Source organism: Ursus maritimus, unplaced genomic scaffold (assembly GCF_017311325.1).
Source record: "Ursus maritimus isolate PB19 unplaced genomic scaffold, ASM1731132v1 scaffold_5, whole genome shotgun sequence".
NCBI lineage: Eukaryota > Metazoa > Chordata > Mammalia > Carnivora > Ursidae > Ursus > Ursus maritimus.
Genome location: NW_024426663.1, coordinates 74347801 through 74366301, shown reverse-complemented (window position 1 = coordinate 74366301; position 18501 = coordinate 74347801). Strand labels below are relative to the sequence as shown.

General features: G+C 39.8%; 1 protein-coding gene across 2 annotated transcripts; it reads right to left on the bottom strand.

The window, feature by feature from the left end:
• Positions 1 to 7071: 7071 nt before the first annotated feature.
• On the bottom strand, positions 7072 to 18454 carry ATG12 (autophagy related 12). Of its 2 annotated transcripts, XM_008709476.2 has the most exons (4): positions 18004 to 18453; positions 14075 to 14211; positions 8830 to 8892; positions 7072 to 8222 (listed from the first exon to the last, which is right to left on the bottom strand). In XM_008709476.2, exons 1-4 carry the CDS (start codon positions 18164 to 18166, stop codon positions 8163 to 8165), a joined length of 423 nt encoding a protein of 140 aa, XP_008707698.1. In that variant the 5' UTR covers positions 18167 to 18453; the 3' UTR covers positions 7072 to 8162. The 2 variants fall into 2 exon arrangements, with proteins under 2 accessions (XP_008707698.1, XP_040478497.1); XM_040622563.1 differs by lacking the exons at positions 7072 to 8222; positions 14075 to 14211 and having other exon boundaries at positions 8831 to 8892; positions 18004 to 18454.
• Positions 18455 to 18501: the final 47 nt, after the last annotated feature.

Sequence of the window (18501 nt, the reverse complement as noted above, 5' to 3'; positions counted from 1 at the left end):
AAAAAAAAAAAAAAAAGTGGAAGTGTTTCTTGAAAAAAATGTAAATGTACTGTGATGCAAATTTTTTTTCACAAAGGACACTCGGGGCTCGAGCAAGACTAGGGAGACGATGGAAGGCCAGGGGACCCCTCTTCGATTTTAAAAGCAAACATCTCCTTTAAAATAATATATTCGGTGCAGAGACCGGACGTATCATGAATGGCTCCTAAAGCAGTAATTTAGACGGTTCTAATCAGGCTGTTAAAACCAACTCGAGGCGTGCACTGGAAAAGAGCCTGTTGGTTGGGGAAACGCGTTTCCATGCTATGCAAGGCACTCAGCAGGCTTTGTGAACGACGCAAAGTGAATGTGAATGAAATTAAGTGTGGGGCACAGAAGAAAGGCAAGTATAGAATCACTCTGTCTCATTATAAACGGACCCAGGGAATAATTCGGATTCAAGGTTATTAAAGGCCGACATTTCTCAAAGACAGGTCTTTCCCCATGCTCCCACCATTTTGCTTCAATATATGTGTCTATATATTTAAATTTACTCGTGCCACCTCAAGTCTTAAACATCCCTGTTTAAACTGATTACACTGTATTAACAATGTTGTTAGGGAGTCAAAATGACAGTTCAATCACCATTGTTCAAAAAGAGGTAGAAAGCACCTTAGAAGCCAACCTTTTGTGACACCGGTTGGGGAGAGGAGGTTAATTGAAGTATTCTGGGACAGAGTACTTCGTACACTTTTTATTGCTTACTCGAAATTTTTTTTTCTTGTGTTTTCTATTGAGTCTCTCAGTCACTTCATCTCAGCTATCCTAATCTACTTTCACTGGCTCTTCTTGACCTTCAAAGACTTCAAGAATCTTAACCTAATATAGCTGTATTCACTCATTGGTATCATCGCCTCTCTTCTCTACATCTTCCCATGAGCCCCATTTCATTGGTCATTTCTATGTGGATGCCTCCCACATTTCCTTAATTTTATATACTGAGAGCAAGTTCTGTTTAACATCGTTTGGCCCCTAACATGCATGTTTGAAACTCCTTTCAAGCGTGCTTTTCAACTCCTGGAGGTTCTATTTCTGCCGTGAGGCCACCTAGGCTCCAAAACCACATCCACCGTGGTCTACTCCTTTCCTTGCTTCATTCTCAAACCCGTCCACCCAATGCCAAATGTTGTACCTCCGTATCTTTTATGATCTCCTGCTCTTCTATTGCTATTGCGACCACACTTGCTTAAGCATCTTTTTTGGCTAGATTACTGCAGACCTCCTAAACCGGCATCCTTGGTTCTGGCACCCCACCCCCACCCCCCACCTTGGGGTGAATCCTTTATTCACAAACACTAATTCATTATCCTAAGGCAACAACTAATCATGTCATTTCCTAGTCAGATATTGTCAATAACTTTTTTTTTTTTTAAAGATTTTTATTTATTTTGGGGGCGCCTGGGTGGCACAGCGGTTAGGCGTCTGCCTTCGGCTCAGGGCGTGATCCCGGCGTTATGGGATCGAGCCCCACGTCAGGCTCCTCCTCTATGAGCCTGCTTCTTCCTCTCGCACTCCCCCTGCTTGTGTTCCCTCTCTCGCTGGCTGTCTCTATCTCTGTTGAATAAATAAAATCTTTAAAAAAAAAAAGATTTTTATTTATTTTGACAAGAGCACGTGAGCACGTGAGCGCACAAGCAGCAGGAGGGACAGAGGCAGAAGGAGGAGCAGACTCCCCACTGAGCAGGGAGCCTGATGCAGGACTCTATCCCTGGACCCTGGGGTCATGACCTGAGCCGAAGGCAGACGCCTAACCGACTGAGCCACCCAGGCACCCCTTCAATAACTCTTATTTCCAACACACAAGGTTTGTTAAGTCTAGCATTCAAAGTTCTCCAACTTTTACCTGCCTTCCTTCCTTCCTTCCTTTTCTCTTTTTCTTTCTTTCTTTTCTTCCTTTCTTTCTTTTTACAAATATATCTTCCAGCAAAATGGAATTAGTCACTATCTCTTGTGTGTACCCAATTCATTCTTTTGCTTAGGCTTTTCCTCGTGACTAGATTCTAGAAGGCCATTTCCATATATCCAAATCTTACCTTAAGGTCTTAGCTCAAATGCTTTTCTCTCAAGAGAGCTGTGATAATCAGCATCCTTCTTAGGGCACTTAGTACATCAGAGCATGTAATGCAGTTGCTTATGTGAATCATAACGTGACACAGAGAACCTTTAGGACAGGCTCTGCTTACATTTTATTTTTATATCCCCCTCAGTGCCCAGCACACAGTGCCTTGTGTATGCATGAATTACAAAGTTAGGAACAACAGAGGTAATTGGCTGGAGTAATTCGATTGCTAGGTTTTCTCTGGGGATCCTGGGGTAGTGAGTTCAACTCCAGCTGACTTCTATTGTTTTTGGTTTCTGTGCAAAGGACCCCTGAATTCTTCCCGGAACAGTTACACTGCTGAAAAGAAGGAGGAGGAGGAAGGGGAGGAGGAGGAAGAGGAAGAAGAAATCAGAAGAAGAGAAGGAAAATGATTGACAGTGCAGGCTCTATTAACATCAGAAGAATACCCAGATCCAGGGAAGTAGTAGTTGCACTGTACTGGGCATTTCCCAGGGCAAGGATTATCACATTTTCAGACAGTGACATTGGGTAGATATCCACAGAAGGGAACGAGAGTTGCTAAAGGTCTGGAAGTAATGGTCTATCCGTCCATTCGACACATTTTTAAAAGGCATGTGCTCTATGCCAAGCACTCTTCACAAAATGAAGGCTCTGCCCTTCCAGGGCTTACGCTCTAGTAAGTACGGGGGTGGGGGTGAGGAAGGCAGACACACCAACAAATATTACAGTACACGGGGAGAAACGGACACATAATGTACACAAAATATAATGGAGACAAATATGGCAGGAGAAGCTGGGTAGAGAGGGTGGTGAGGAATTGTCATTTTAGGGACTTCAGGGGAACACTTCCTTGATAAAGTGGTATTTCAGCAGGGACTGAAGGAAGTGAGTGAGACTTGTAGCTGTCTTGGGGGGGGGGTTTACCGGTAGATGCAAAAGGCCTGGGAGGAAATACTAAGTGTTTGATGAACATGGATGTGGGCAGCAGGGCGTGGAAGTAGCGACTACAAATTAAATAGGCTCTCACAGGACAATGGAAGCCATTCAGGGATTTTGGCCAGAGAGCAAGCAGATCAAGGGAAGCCAATTAGCTGGCTATTAACAACAATCTGAGAGATAACAGTGGCTTTGGCCAGAGTAGGGGCAGAAGAGAGAAATAAATGGTTGCTTTTATAACAGGTTTTGAAGGTAAAGCTGTCAGGATTTGCAGATTTGGAAGTGGGTTGTTAGACAGGGATCAAGAATGAGTCACAGTGGGGCACCTGGAGGGGGAGGGGGGCTCAGTAGGTTAAGCATCTGCCTTCAGCTCAGGTCATGATCCTTGAGCCCAGAGCCCTGAGTCTGCTTCTCCCTCTCCCCTTGAGCCCCCCCACCTTGTGTTCTCTCTCTCTCACACTCTTTCAAATAAATAAAATCTTTTTTTTTTTTTTTTTAAGATTTTATTTATTTATGTGACAGAGAGACAGCCAGCGAGAGAGGGAACACAGCAGGGGGAGTGGGAGAGAAAGAAGCAGGCTCATAGCGGAGGAGCCTGATGTGGGACTCGATCCCGGAATGCCGGGATCACGCCCTGAGCCGAAGGCAGACGCCTCAACGACTGCGCTACCCAGGCGCCCTCAAATAAATAAAATCTTAAAAAAAAAAAAAAAAAAAAAAGTTCCAAAGACTGGAAGGAACAGATTTGCCATTGATTTAGAGAAGATTTAGGGTGACTGGGGGCTTAGGGTGACTGGGGGTGGGAATGAGGAAAAAAGATAAGCTTTAAAGATCTAGGTAATAGAACAAACAGTAAATGGTTGGAAGAGGCAGGAGGAAGAGAAGATAGGAAGACAGTTGTGTAAGGACTAGAGGGCCTTCTTTATGGTGATCGCTACAAGTAGTCAACACATGCTTCATGTGTATCCGCTATGGGGACACAGAGGAACTGTGGATTTATAAGGACCCTTCTAACTTGCTTAAACATTCGTGTTTTATGTTTTATTAACATTATGTAAGAAGGCAGAGGTACATCTATTATCTGGTACCAAATCTTCTTGCTTTCCATTATTTCTAAAAATTCAAGTTAAAAAAATCAAGATTTCAGTTTAAATCTGAAAACCTAATTAGAAAAAAAGTGCTAAGAATAGGGATCTTGTTTTATACCAAAGCTGAGGGCATAATAGGCACTTAGTATGTGAGTGAACAAATGGAAGGTACAAGTAAGAGCTGTTTCAAGGCTTTCGATAGATTTTGCCTAACTGCCCCTTGAAGATGTATTTTCCATTCATATTTCACGCACCACGAATATGAGGGGACTTATTTCCGCTCAACTTTGCCACTACTGACACAGTTACACTGCTTCCTACTTGTTTTTCTACGACTTCCACAATGATAGGTGACAATTAGCACCTCGTAGTTATTTGGGTAAGTAATGGGGCTCTATACTTTCTGTGCTTTATTAGGCATCTGTATTATAAATTTTAAAAAAATTTTATAAAATTTTTAAATTTATAAATTTTATAAAATTAAAAAACAGTGGTATGTTAGTTTCAGGTGTACAAAATAGTGACTCAACAATTCCATACATCACCTGGTGTTCATCACAGGTGCTTTCCTTAATCCCCATCACTACTCCACCCATCCCCCCGCCCACCTTTTTTATGAATTGCATTTTAATATTTTTGCTCATTTTTCAGTTTTTTTTCCTCCAACTGAAATTTCTTCATACACACTGGATATTAAAACCGTACACACATTGCAAATATTTTCATTATCCGCCATATAAAACCTTAAGATTTCCTTTAATGTTGCTTTGCCACGTTAAACATTTTGCAAGTCACATTTAATAAGTTCATTCAATATATAATGGATTACTGATTACATATGTAAGAATATGTACTAAATATTATGTGTGGGTACCAAATAAAAAACCAAAAAGCATCCAATTTTCAGGCACATTACAATCATGAAAGGTTGTTATATGCACATTTAGAATACAGTATGCAGAAGGGCTGTAGTAGTGGAAGTTCGCTGCGTGTGCTTCTGAGGGAGAGTACCCTGAATGCTTTAGACAGGCTTTAAGGAAAAGTCAAAATCAGAATTAGGCAGAGAAGTAAGCTTTGACGCGGGGGAAGTTCTACGTACATTTCCACAAGTGAAATGCATGGGCAGATGTCAGAAAGCACAAGGCACATTCACGGAACAGTGAATAGTCAGCGTGGGTTGGATGATATTGTAGAGAAAGACTACACCTGCNNNAATGAACAGTTTTGAATACTTTCCCTTCCATTATGTGGTCTGTAGCTGCCTTCCCCAGTGCCAGAAGCTTACCCAGGATATTATAATCCTTGGAAAACGAAGCAGAAGCCACAGGAAGGGCGATTTTCAGTTTCATACCCCCTGCACACCACAGGCCTGCCCACTTTGGGTTTCGCACAGATGAATCACCTTGACTGACGCCATACAATCTAAGGCAGAGTCTGCACTTTCAGTTCTCTAATCCGAGAAGAACAGGTATTTAAGGTCCCTGGAGGGTTCAAACTTCTAGGAAATCATATTCCACGAAGTATCAAATCTTATTTGGCCCACACATAAACATGCTCAGCTTACCTTAGACCCTAACAATGGGGACACCTCATGATGCAATCCTTGGCATGGATATCGTCAAAGGCGAGAGCACAGGACTCCACTAGTATACAGCTGGGTCACCACTGCACAGGATAAAGCATGACATCACAGACATCGATTTTCTCATAAACATGGAAAACTTAAAATGTAACTGGAAGGTCCGGTTGCCCCCTACCCCCTGGTTCAATTACAATGAAGACCGTTTAAACCAGAGAGCTGCAAAAATACCTGTGAAGTGTATTTTACTTTCTAGTCACTCAGTTACTTGTGAGATCCATGCTTAGAAGCAAATGTTGCAAAGTCAGCACGGAATGATTAAATCCTTTGGGTAAGGATTTAAGAGATAACAGTGTAAATAAGGTTTGAAAAAAAATGTAAAGTCCTATATATTCTTCAAGGTTATTAGAGAGGAAAACAGGTAAGGTATGGGGTACCTGGGTAGCTCAGTCGGTGAAGAGTCTGCCTTGACTCAGGTCATGATCAGGGTCATGATCCCATGAGCCTGCATTGAGCTCCCTGCTCAGTGGGGAGTCTGCCTCTCCCTCTCCCTCTGCTGCTGTGCCTGCTCACCCTCTTGTGCTCTCTCTCTCTCTCTCTAATAAATAAAATCTTTAAAACAAACAAATAAAAAAAGGTAAGGCATGTATATTTAGCTAACCTTAGATTTAATTAAGTTATTTAGATCAAAAAAAGAACAATTAAGTTGATGTTACAAATTCAAACTCAAGCAGTTCTGATTGCTGAGGTAGTAAATATTCTATTCCCTGAAACCTTAGTGGCAAATTTAATATAATTTAAACACATTTTTGCTACATGTTAAATATATATGCATATAAATAAGTAAATATATTCACACCCTTCAATAAACTATAAGTGGACAAAGCTGGAGAACAGATCCTTTCCATAACCAACTATTTGATTCAAAAATACACTTCTCAGCTCTCAACATATATACAAATTTCTTACCTAGTCTTAAAAGATAAATTTGCAGAATGCGACCTGTATTATTCCAGCACTAACTACTAGCTAAATTAATTTATTACACAGGGACATCAGTATAAGGGAACTTAAGAATTCATTCTGGATACACCATATGTTAACTAACTGAATTTAAATTAAAACCCAAAAAACTAAAAAATAAAAAATTCATAAAAAAAATTCATTCTTGGGCAGAAAAATGAGAACTGAACAGTGATTTCATCACTAACTGAATTGTTCCTTAGCATACCCTAAGGCTAATACAGGGCAGATCATTAACCATAAAGTACATCGTGGGATTACAGGGATAAAAGTGTAGTTCAAAGTCTTCTGACAAAATCATACATTCCCATTACCTTTGAAAATAAACACTCAGAATTCTTGTATTTATCTTAGATCCTGTTTGGACATTCCATTCAATTTATTGGAATGCTTTTCGAAATGCTGCATTACCATTATAATACAGAATGATATAATACAGAATCTCACTTCAAGCAATTAACAGTCTAATAGAATCAGGGAAAATGGGACTTTTAGTCATAGCATGAAATACATATGGAACCTAAGGCTATCCAATTATTCGAGTGTTTTCAAGTTAGAAAACAGATTACAAAAAACTCAAAGATGTTGCCAGGTTTACTGAGTGCTTCTGACAATGTAGAAGACAGACATCAAGTAACACCACAGTTAGAACCATTAGGACTCACAATCACTTAAATGATAGGACTGAAAAGAGTTGTATGACTCAATTGTCACAATTTGTAAAATTCCTTCTGTTTTCCCAATAAAATAATTCTAAACCACGCATATTCTCTAAAGTAGCTTTTCAGTGTGTCAACATGCTTTCTGTCTTGGCTATGTTTGCTAGAAATTAGCAGGAATCGCTTTTTTCCTCCATTATCATCTGGCAAAAGGTATAAAACCAAACCGCTTAACTCCTTCTGCCAGCTAGGCTGCCCCCTACTGGCCTGTAAGACACAGAGCCAGCAGGTCAGTGGGACTACTACCTAACGCTGTAGATCTAACCATACAGGAGAAAAGGCATAACCCATTGCTCAGACTCCCTGAACATGCACGAAAAGAATCCTTTAGAAAACTGACTTTCACAGTGGGGAAAAAAAGCAGCTGAGTGTTCTTTCTACAAGTAAACAATTTCAGTCACTAAGAACTGATAACAATTCTGGTTGGTAACAGTCTTAGTCTCCCTTTTCAACTCCTTGGCGGCCGATCTGGAGCAGTTGTAGTAATAATGGGTAAACTGTAAAGCCAATCTTTTATGATGATTTGTGAATTAATACAAATCACATTTTTGTGAGTCCATCTACTCTATGGATTTCTTTATGCATAAACATGATTCATAGCGGATACAAGCTGTATAGATCACATACACAAGTCTCTTGTCACAAGTATCAACTTTTTCCAGAGCTGCTTCCTTTGTGGAGATGCTTTTGGGTAGCAAGAGCTTTTTCTCTGCACTTCATCCCCATGCCTGAGACTTGCAGTAATGTAGGACCAGTTTACCGTCACTGCCAAAGCACTACAAAAAGAAAAAAAGGGAATAAATTAAACTCCGTTTAATTTTTATTATTCCTAGATGAAACTAAGGAAACAATGTTACGTATATCCTAAATATCCTCATCCGCCCGTGTAAGTTATCTATCTACAAGACTATTTCTTTCAACAGATCCAAGTTACTCTCGGACTCATATCAGTAATCACAAATGTTTAATAAAACCCAGCATTTTAGGCACAGGTGGGCTTGCGTAATATGTATGTCCCTTCCCTACATCTCTGACTATAAGGTATGTACTGTTTTCTAGTAGCAGTGCTAGTGTGTACACTCAATGACTACGGCCACTAAACGCCAGAATGTTGAATAAAGTCATTACGTAGCCTTCCTTTTCAACGTCTTCGGGGGCAGATCCGGATTACTGTACTTCAAAGTCATCTTCTGTTGCTATTATTCATTTCTTAATTCTTCCATCACTATAATTTCAGATCCAACTATGTTCTAAGTGTTAGATATAACAATTCTTTTATGACAGCTAAGAATGGCATATATCTCTTAAAATGTTTTGAGCTTATGATCACGTAATAGACACAGATGTCAGACTCCATCAGAAAACAAAGTACTGATGTATTACCTCATAGAGGGTTCCAACTTCCTGGTCTGGGGAGGGGGCAAAGGACTGATTCACATAAATAAACTGCAAGAAAGAAAAAAAGATGATTCGTTTTTAATGGTATCCTGATTAATCTTCACTTTTCTGGGTTTGGTCAGCTATTTCAATTTGTCTTCAGAATTGAAAAAAGGTTTCCTAGGCTCCTTCTAATTCTAATAACTTACTCAACTAATGAGATCTCTCATAAAATCAATCATTATCTTCCCTCTGGAGGATTAAAAGTAACAGAATTTCCGGTCCTAGAACAGTGGTTCCCAACTTTTTATAACTAAGAAACTTTTAAATATTGTTTTTACAAATAGCATTTGAAGGTTTATTGAAGAAAGTAATTACTGGAAATATTAATTTTCACACTTACTCGTAATTAAAGACAGAATTCTCCTAATGAAATTCTACACACAGCCCAAAATCAAGAAATCTATTATTTGAGCTATTTGTGCACTTTTCTGGAGGGGGGGTAAATGACACACATGCCTGGAGAGATATATATACATATATTTTACCTTTATCACCTCTGAAAACTCTCAAAGGTACTGAACTTCAGGTGGAGAACCACTACTATTAAGTCACTTTCCACCATGTGAGGTTAAAAAAAACCAAAGTAACATAAATGAAGTAAAAAGGTAACATAGCCTTGTTCTTTAAAGGATTCACTATTTAATGCTTCAGTTTAGTCTATTTTTACTAAAACACTTCTAGTACTTAAAACATTTCTGGGCGTGCCTGGGTGGCTAAGTCAGTCAAGCAACTGACTTCGTTCAGCTCAGGTCATGATCTTAGGGTCCTGGGATCAAGCCCCACATTGGGTTCCCACTCAGTGGAGAGTCTGCTTCTCCTTCTCCCTCTGTCCCTCTGCCTGTTTGTGCTCGCTTTTTCAAATAAATAAATAAAATCTTTAAAAAAAACCAGAAACAAAACCAAAAAACATTTCCGAAGATCCTGAAACAAAAGGCCACAGTGTCAAAGTGGCTTTTGATAATTTTCTTTTTTAGAAAACAAAAAACAGTATTTGCAGGTAATTCAATTTTCCTTTGCAATCAAATTCTAAGACTAAAATTTCCTGGGCTTAACATAGTCTTAAAAGAAAAAAACAGTACTGGAATAGGTGCTTGAGAGACACTACATGGATCCAGCTATAAGAATAAATATTGCTTCCATTTCTCCCCGAGGCAATACAGTGCGGTAATAAAGAACAGAAGCTCTACTGAGATAGATCGAGGTTTGAATCTTGGCTCCAAATACAAATAACCTTTCTCACCCTCTTCCCTTATTTGTAAATGTGGAAAATAACAGTACCTGTGTTTCATGGGGCTGCCGGGAAAGGTAAAATGAGACAGGACACATCATGTATCAGTGCCCGGTGTATGTACTCAACAGACACTAGTTATAAGGATTAAATTATTTCAAAATAGTCCATGCTTATTTATCAATTCATGGTTAAGACTGAGTAATGTTCTAACATAAAAACTCAGAAACTTAACAGAAATGTGTGCATTTTAATGTGAATTTCCTATGATACATACATAATAATTGTGTTTAGCTCCTGGCACTTTGAGTGGACAGAGATTTTACTCTTGGTACATTTTAAATTAGGAGAAAGGCTCTCTATGGCAGTTTATTTTAGCAAATAGTCACTGAGTGTCCCTTATGTGCTGAAAACTGCACAAAGTGTGGCCCCCCTCTCTCTCTAAAATAAATACTTTACAAACCAGCTTTGTTGCATATAAAATTCGTATCTTACAATTTCTTTCCTTATAACTCTGCTATCGACATTTGACGATATTCTAATTTTCTTTCAAAGTCATGTCCTCTTTTTTCCCCTATATGTCCAAAGGAGGTTTTTTGTTTTCTTTCAAGCCTGGTTAATCTTACCAGAATATTTCTTGGTGCTTGCTATTCTTTGTTGATATTCTCAGGTAATTTTTCAATATGTAGTTTCAAATCTTCCTAAGAAATTTCCCTTGATTTTTACTTTTAAATATTCGTTTTGTTCCTTTGACTTTTCAGGGGTTCCCGTTATCCGTATGCTCACTGTCCTTTGTTCATACTCAATTATTTACCTCCTTTTCTGAAATCTTTTTTACCTTTCTTTTTGATTAAAAAAAATTGGCTTTTATTTGGCTCCTGGGTGGCTCAGTCAATTAAGCGTCTGACTCTTGATTTCATCTCAGTGTTGTGAGATCAAGCCCTGCATCAGGCTCCGCACTGGGCATGGAGACTGCTTAAGATTCTCTCCCCCTCTCCGAAAAAAAAAAAAATTGGTTTTTTTTGCCTTCTATTTTTCCTAAGGCATTATTGGTTATTTGCTCTTATGTTTCTCCTACTTGAATCTCCACTTCTGAAATAACTTTTATTTGTAATTCTTTGCCTGAGATCTGTCACTCAGTTGAGTTTTCCTAATGCTGGTTTCCGTTGTTCTTTCACATCTTCTATCATTTTCTTAATGTCTTTTAGACTCGTTTTGAAATATTAAAGTTACAGTTATTGACCTGTATCACAGGCACATCTTTCTGGCATGCTTTGTCTTTAGGAATGTTATTTTTCTTTCTTATAACATTGTATGGGATTTGACCTTGATATTTCTCCATTGCTTCTTTTTTTTTTTTTAAGATTTACTTACTGATTTGAGAGAGAGAAAACACAAGTGGGAGGGTCTGAGGGAGAGGGAGAAAGAATCTCAAGCAGACTCTGCGCAAAGGGCACAGCCTGACGTGGGGCTCGATCTCACAACCCTGAGATTGGGACCAAGCAGAAACCAAGAGTCAGACGTTTAACCAACTGCACCACCCTGGCGTCCCTCCGTTGCTTATTTTTGTATGTACTGAGCTTTCTTCAACTTTAGCTTTCCACTCTGCTCCCCTCCACGTTGATCTGGTCTTTCTCTTTCCTTCTTCTCTCATGTTCCTAACCCTGTTCAATTTTGTTTCACTTCCAGAAGTTCCTCTTCAGTGTGGTGTCTTGTCCTGCGAGGGACCCTACTGACTGTTTGGAGAGCCCTCTGGGGCTAGACTGCTCCAGCCGCTTCAGTCCTCCTTGGGGCAGAGGCACTGTAATCACCTGCTACTGGAAAGAAGCAAACCCGCTCAGTTTCAGCTACCATACTTAAATTGGCCTCCTCTACCTCCCAGTGAACACCTGCTGGCTAGATCAGGTTCTTCTCTCAGTGCTGCCACGTGCCAATTCTATCGCTTCTTTCAGCACATTTGGTGATACCATGCATTTTAGGGTTCATGAGGATACTCCCTCATCTAGGTTTGTTACAAATACCGATCAACTGTTTTTTGGTTTTGCTGTCTAGTCAGCAACATTTTTGTGGGAATTTGAAGATCCAATCATGCCTCTGACACCACTGCTATCTTCACAGAATCTCTAACATTATATTTTCCTTCACATCCATTCTGTTTAAAATACTGTGGAGTACAGCTAGATGAAAGTCAGATGTGAGTTCTAGTTCAGTCTAGGAAAGTGACAAAATGATTCTACTTTTGTTTGTTACCTATTGCTTAAATGGAAAGAACTAATCAGATTCACTACAAAGGTTTAAAGTTCAACCATATGAAATTGCTGTTTTTATGTTATAATGGTTGACTGATGGCAATTTTACATGGTTCAACTTAATACATATGGCTTTCAATCAAGTCCTTTCAGACTGCAGAATATAGGCAACACGAAGAGTCAAGACTAACATTAACATTGGACATAGCATCATTTCATTTTCTATTCATAAATTTCTTACAGTAATGCCTCAATTACTTGGTACTCTTCTGGTTTTGTATTTCATCATCTCTTCAGGCAGCACCCTTAGTACAGACAGCCTCTGCTCATTTCTCTCAAGTCTATGTCCTCGGTCCCCTAACTTCCATTTAGACTTGGATACTAGTCAAGTCCTCTGCTCCTGAGGTTCTAGCTTCCATATGCATGTGGATGACATTATAATCTTCCACCCATCTCTGGCATTTTTTTAATTAAATTCTATATGGCACTCTTACAAAGCAGGCTTTTCTCACTCTAATTGATCACAAAGGCAACTTCCTCTGGAGGAATCTTTGGCTCTATGCTATTCCCGCCTCAAATACCTTCTAGTGATTGACCAACTTGTACTTACTTTTGTACCTATAACCCCTTCATGAGAGCCACTTACAGCTCTCAGATCAGTTTCTTCCTCCTCAATGACAGAAAGAAATAAATTCCAACACATATCGCTTTAATAGATTAATTCACTCATGTTATGCATTCTTACTTCTAAGTTCATAAGCAACTACATCCTTCCCCAACACTAATACATACAAACTCTTAATTTGTATTTTAAATGAAGTGATTCTTCATTTACCTAACTATTCATATACTACCTGTGTTAATACTGACCAAGATTGTGATCTGCAGGTAAAGGTGTCTGATATATTATTTATAACACGTGACCAAAAAATACCAAACATATGTAGCCATTTAAAATTCTGTAGTAAAGGGACACCTGGGTGGCTCAGTCGGTTAAGTGCCTGCCTTTGGCTCAGGTCATGATCCCAGGGTCCCACGATCGAGCTCCTTGCTCAGTGGGGAGCCTGCTTCTCCCTCTGCCTGCTGCTCCCCCTGCTTGTGCTCATTCTCTCTTCCTCTCTGACAAATAATAACATCTTTAAAAAAACAAAATAAAATTCTGTAGTAAAATACCAAGTTAAAAACAAATGACATTTAAAATATTAATCCTTAGAACTGCCACCACAAAGTGCTTACCATGTACTATACTATGAAATAGGTATCTCTCTTAGTTCTTTCATGACATTGCAAAAAATATATTGCTTACCTCAAGCAGATTGGGAAGGACCACTGATAACAAAACAAATTTTAAAAAACCCAGAACTTCTCTGTATTAATGTTCTATGAGAGATCTTTCTGCATGGGCATTTAGTGACTTGAGAAAACAACAACAAAAACAACAACACAGTAGGTAAAGAAAAAAAAACCCAAAACCCCAATACAGTAGGTAAAAAAGTAGTTCGCACTATAAAAGCAAATCTAAAAATCATTTCATTTCGGAGTTCCCCAGAATTCAATAAAGTTCAGAAATTCCATCAACAAAAGAAATAAAGACATTACACTAAAGGAACATATGTGGCTCCATATTCATTTCTAAGTACAACAACTATTCATAGTTGCCTAGGAACTACTGTGAATTTATGTAGGGAAATGATCACCGTTGCTCTCATACCAACTGTTCAGACGCCACAAGCTTAAGGAATTTTTTGATGAAGTCAATGAGTCCTTGAATGGTTCGGGTTCGCTCTACAGCCCACTTCTTTGTTTTCATTATAGGGGTGTCTCCCACAGCCTTCAACAGGACATCAACTGTCAAAGAAAAAAATACGGGCAATTACACTGAACCATCCAAAGAAAATGTGATATAAAAGACTTCAGAAAACTTAAACCTTTAATCGAAACGCAGTTTATGTATTTATGATACTGGAGGCATGTCCAAGATGTAGAAATGTTAGGTAATATTCTTTCTCATCATGCTTTTGTGGATTTTTCCCCTTGATTCTATAGTCCCACAAAGGTCTCCCCATGAAACTGACCTTTAAAATGCATTTGGATGTAACAGACAATTCCAAAGAGAAGAAATGAAGATAGAAGAAAAGACAGTAGAAAAGAAAATAAGAAAAAATACATTAGATAATGTCATGTCTTTTTTCAATGACCAAACTAGTAAAATTACAACAATAAAAGTGTAGACAATATCACCGTTGGGAAAGCAAAATTGTATACCCTTTCTGGAGAACATTATGGTAATAGATATCCAAATACTGGGGCGCCTGGGTGGCACGGCAGTTAAGCGTCTGCCTTCGGCTCAGGGCGTGATCCCGGCGTTTTAGGATCGAGCCCCACATCAGGCTCCTCCGCTATGAGCCTGCTTCTTCCTCTCCCACTCCCCCTGCTTGTGTTCCCTCTCTCGCTGGCTGTCTCTATCTCTGTCGAATAAATAAAATCTTAAAAAAAAAAAAAATCCAAATATTTCAAGATATACTTCGACTCAATAACCCTTCTAGGAATCTAGTCTAAGAAAAGATGAGATGTGAAAAGAGTCACTTAGAAGGATTTCACCTTTGTTGAAGATTTTATTTTTACAGAAAAACAAAAAAACAAAAACCTTGGAAAACCTAAATATCCAGCAAGTATATTTAGAAGATTGGTTAAATAAAGGATATTACACTCTCTGACAATTTATAAAGCACAAACATTCTAAACTCCCTGGGTTCAAAAATCCTGATTCTGCACTTGCTAGGTATACATATCAGGATAAGCTTTTAATCTCCCTGAGCCACAGTTTCTCCATTTGTAAAATGACGATAATACCATCTACCTCACAAGGTTGCTGTGAGGATTAAATTAGTTAATACATGTACTTAGAATAGTATCAGCTCATAACTCATACTTATTGAACCTTAAGATTATTAAGCTGCCACTAGAGAAACACTATAAAAGCATATTTAACAGTATGACTAAATTATCAAAATGTACTAAACACAAAACAACATGTACAATAGGATATCAATTTCATTAAAACCACTACAGACACATATTCACAGAAATGTGGAATATGCACCAAAATACTCCTTCTCAGTAGTGACATTATAGACGATCGCTTGATTTTATTTGTGCTTTTTGTAACCATGAAGTTTCCTACAATAAACTTAATAAAGTAACAAAAAGTATTAAAAAGAAAATACAAGTAGGAGCCAAAAGATTTCAGATAGAGAAATCACGTTTCAATAATCTAGACAGGGATCCCTGGGTGGCTCAGTTAAGCTTCTGCCTTTGGCTCAGGTCATGATCCCATGGATCTGGGATCAAGTCTTGCATTGGGCTCCTTGCTCGGCAGGGAGCCTGCTTCTCCCTCTGCCTGCTGCTCCCCTGCTTGTGCACGCTTGCGCTCTCTCTCTCTCACTCTCTGACAAATAAATAAATAAATAAAATCTTAAAAAAAAAAAAAAAATCCAGACTACTACAATCAAAAGTAACACTGAAACCAAAATAGTGTACTGCTGCCCCCTAAAGTTAGCTCTACACTACTACATCCTCCTTGTTTCATTTTTTGGGATTAAAAACTGAGATTCCTACCACTTCACTGTAATCAATTTATTCAAGTTTGCCCCTGAAACGAAGGCACCTAGAACAGAGAACACAGACAATTTATCTTCCTGCTAAAGTTTATCTTCCTTTCTCCATTTAATAATTATAGCTTCAGTTATTTAAATATGAATGAATTGGGAGATAACAGAAGATTTTGGTTGACTTAGCTTCCATACCTCCCTTAGTCCCTTGGGACCTATCAATAACTCAGTTGTAACTGGGTATTTCAGTAAAGTGAGGCAGAAAATCTTGTGAGTTATATATACAACTGAAGGAAGAAGAGCGGAAAGGCATGAAGCTAGAGAAGGAAAGTTACTGTAGTTATAGCTCTTTTTTTTTTTTTTTTTAATTCTAAAGGCGATTTGCTTTGAGTTCTCAACCATAGCTATACATTAGAATCAACACTTACAAGAATACAGGTATCCTCATCAATTACATGAAGATCTTCTGGAAGTAGCTCTCCCAAGTAATCTTAATTAGTTCCTAAGGACTAACAACCTTGGTCAGCTTCAGGAATCTTTATTCTTCTGTAGCTTAAACTAAAGGTGGAGCATATGAAATAGTGAAGCTTCTTCCATCAGAAGAGGTCTTCAAAAAAGGATGACAACTTCAGGGTAGAAATTCAATAGCTAGAAACTAAGGGTAGAAATTCAATAGCTAGAAACTAAGTTTTTCATCACAGAGGCAAACTCAAATGCTCCCAAGTGCCAGAAAATGAAAATACTACTTTTCAACGGTGGTTTAAAGAAAGAGAAAACTATGCAGACCAAAGAAAACATGCCATACAACCTGAGGCCATATCTGGGTTATGGGCCATTCATTTTTTGCTTCTGTTTTACTCAGCTATCTTCAGGGTCAAGTAGTAAGCTTTTGTCTAAGGCTGTCAAAGCCAACCCCCCGCCAAACAAACAAACAAAACCACTCCACAACAACAAAAAACCTTTGAAAAGTCTGTTTCTGCTTATAGTAAAATGAAGGAAAAAAAGAACAAGAATCTGTAAAAATCATGGAATTCTTCACAAAGACTCTAGTGCTTCTTTACAGAAATAATCACAGGTTTCTGTTACTCTACTAGGGCATCACGTGGAAATGACAGAATAAGTTTCCCCCCAAATGTAGAGGTGGTCTGACTTAAAAGGGAGAGGGTGCCAGGAAACAATTCTCCAAAAGCAGCAGAAACTGAAATTCTACTGAAAGGCTGTGCGATCACAGAGTAGAAAACATGCCATAGCTATACTTTAAAACTGTGGACTGAGAAAAACTGAGGCCTAGGGTCAACCAATCCAAATCATAAATCGCTGATTTGAGGATTTTCTCAGAGGCAACTCTACATAGAATGCTCAAGGACAAGTGACTTCCTTAGGATTTTCCCTGTTTTACAATGGGCAACCAATTCTCAAGCAATGAAGCGTTGATAACTAATTCAAGCAATGAAATGACTCGCTTATAAAGGTTCCAAAATGGTCTTGGGGCGGGGAGGGGAAGGCGATGCCTATGCTTAGATTTTCTCTTAACATTCTTCATACTTGGTAAAATTTGTTTTTTTGGTACACGGAGTGAATTCACACGGACTTTGATATAAGAAACAGCGAACTAGCCGGAAGCGTGGATTCTAATCCAGACTTGCTACCGACCATCCCTAACACCTTAAGTCATTAATCAAATAATTACGTCTCATAGTAAGTCCCTGGGGTCACCCGAGATCCCACTCAGCTCCCACCTTCAACAAGCCGCAGTCCGGCCAACTCAAAAGAGTGGATGTACCGTGGCAGCCACGGACCCGCACCTCACCGCGAAGGTGCGTCCAGAAGTGGCTCTCCTGAGAAGCACTCAACTCAAAGGTCCCGAAAGCCGAAAACCACACTTCCTCTGTCCTCGCTGGTCAAAAGCCACGACCAGGACCAGCCCTCCTCTAAATTTTGCTCCTTTATTGCCCGCCAGGGACCTAGTCGGACGCAATCTCAATCAACCTCCCGCCCCTGCCTAGAAAGGAACTGCTCTCAACCTTACTTTTTTTCTTGGTGTCTCCGGCAGGTTCTTCTGTCCCCGGGGAGACCGCGGCGGAAGAAGGGGGCTCAGGAGTGGCTGTTTCTGGGGAGACCTCCGTAGGTCCTTCGCCATCAGCTGCAGTTGAGGGAGGGAGCTGCAGCGCGGAATCCGGCTCCTCAGCCATCTTGCTCAATGGCAGGCGAGGGCGGAAGTAGTGGCTCAGCGCGCTCAGTGGGCGGGCTTTACGCCGGGGGCGTCGCTAAGGTGGCGCCGGAGGGGTGGTGGTGGTGGGGGGGAACCCAACCTAACGGTGAAAGGTGGAGTTGTCGGTTGGTCCTCTATGTGGAACGTGTCGCAGAGCCCCGACTGTTGCTACCGCAACTAAGCTTTTGCACAACAATCCTCCGGAAGAAGTCTGCAAACCTTTCACCCGCGCGCCGCCAAGTGCGCAGGCGCCTCTCTGACAAGCGGCCGCGGAGCTGGAGATGTTTCCGCTTCCCTTCTCGCCGGTCCCGCTCC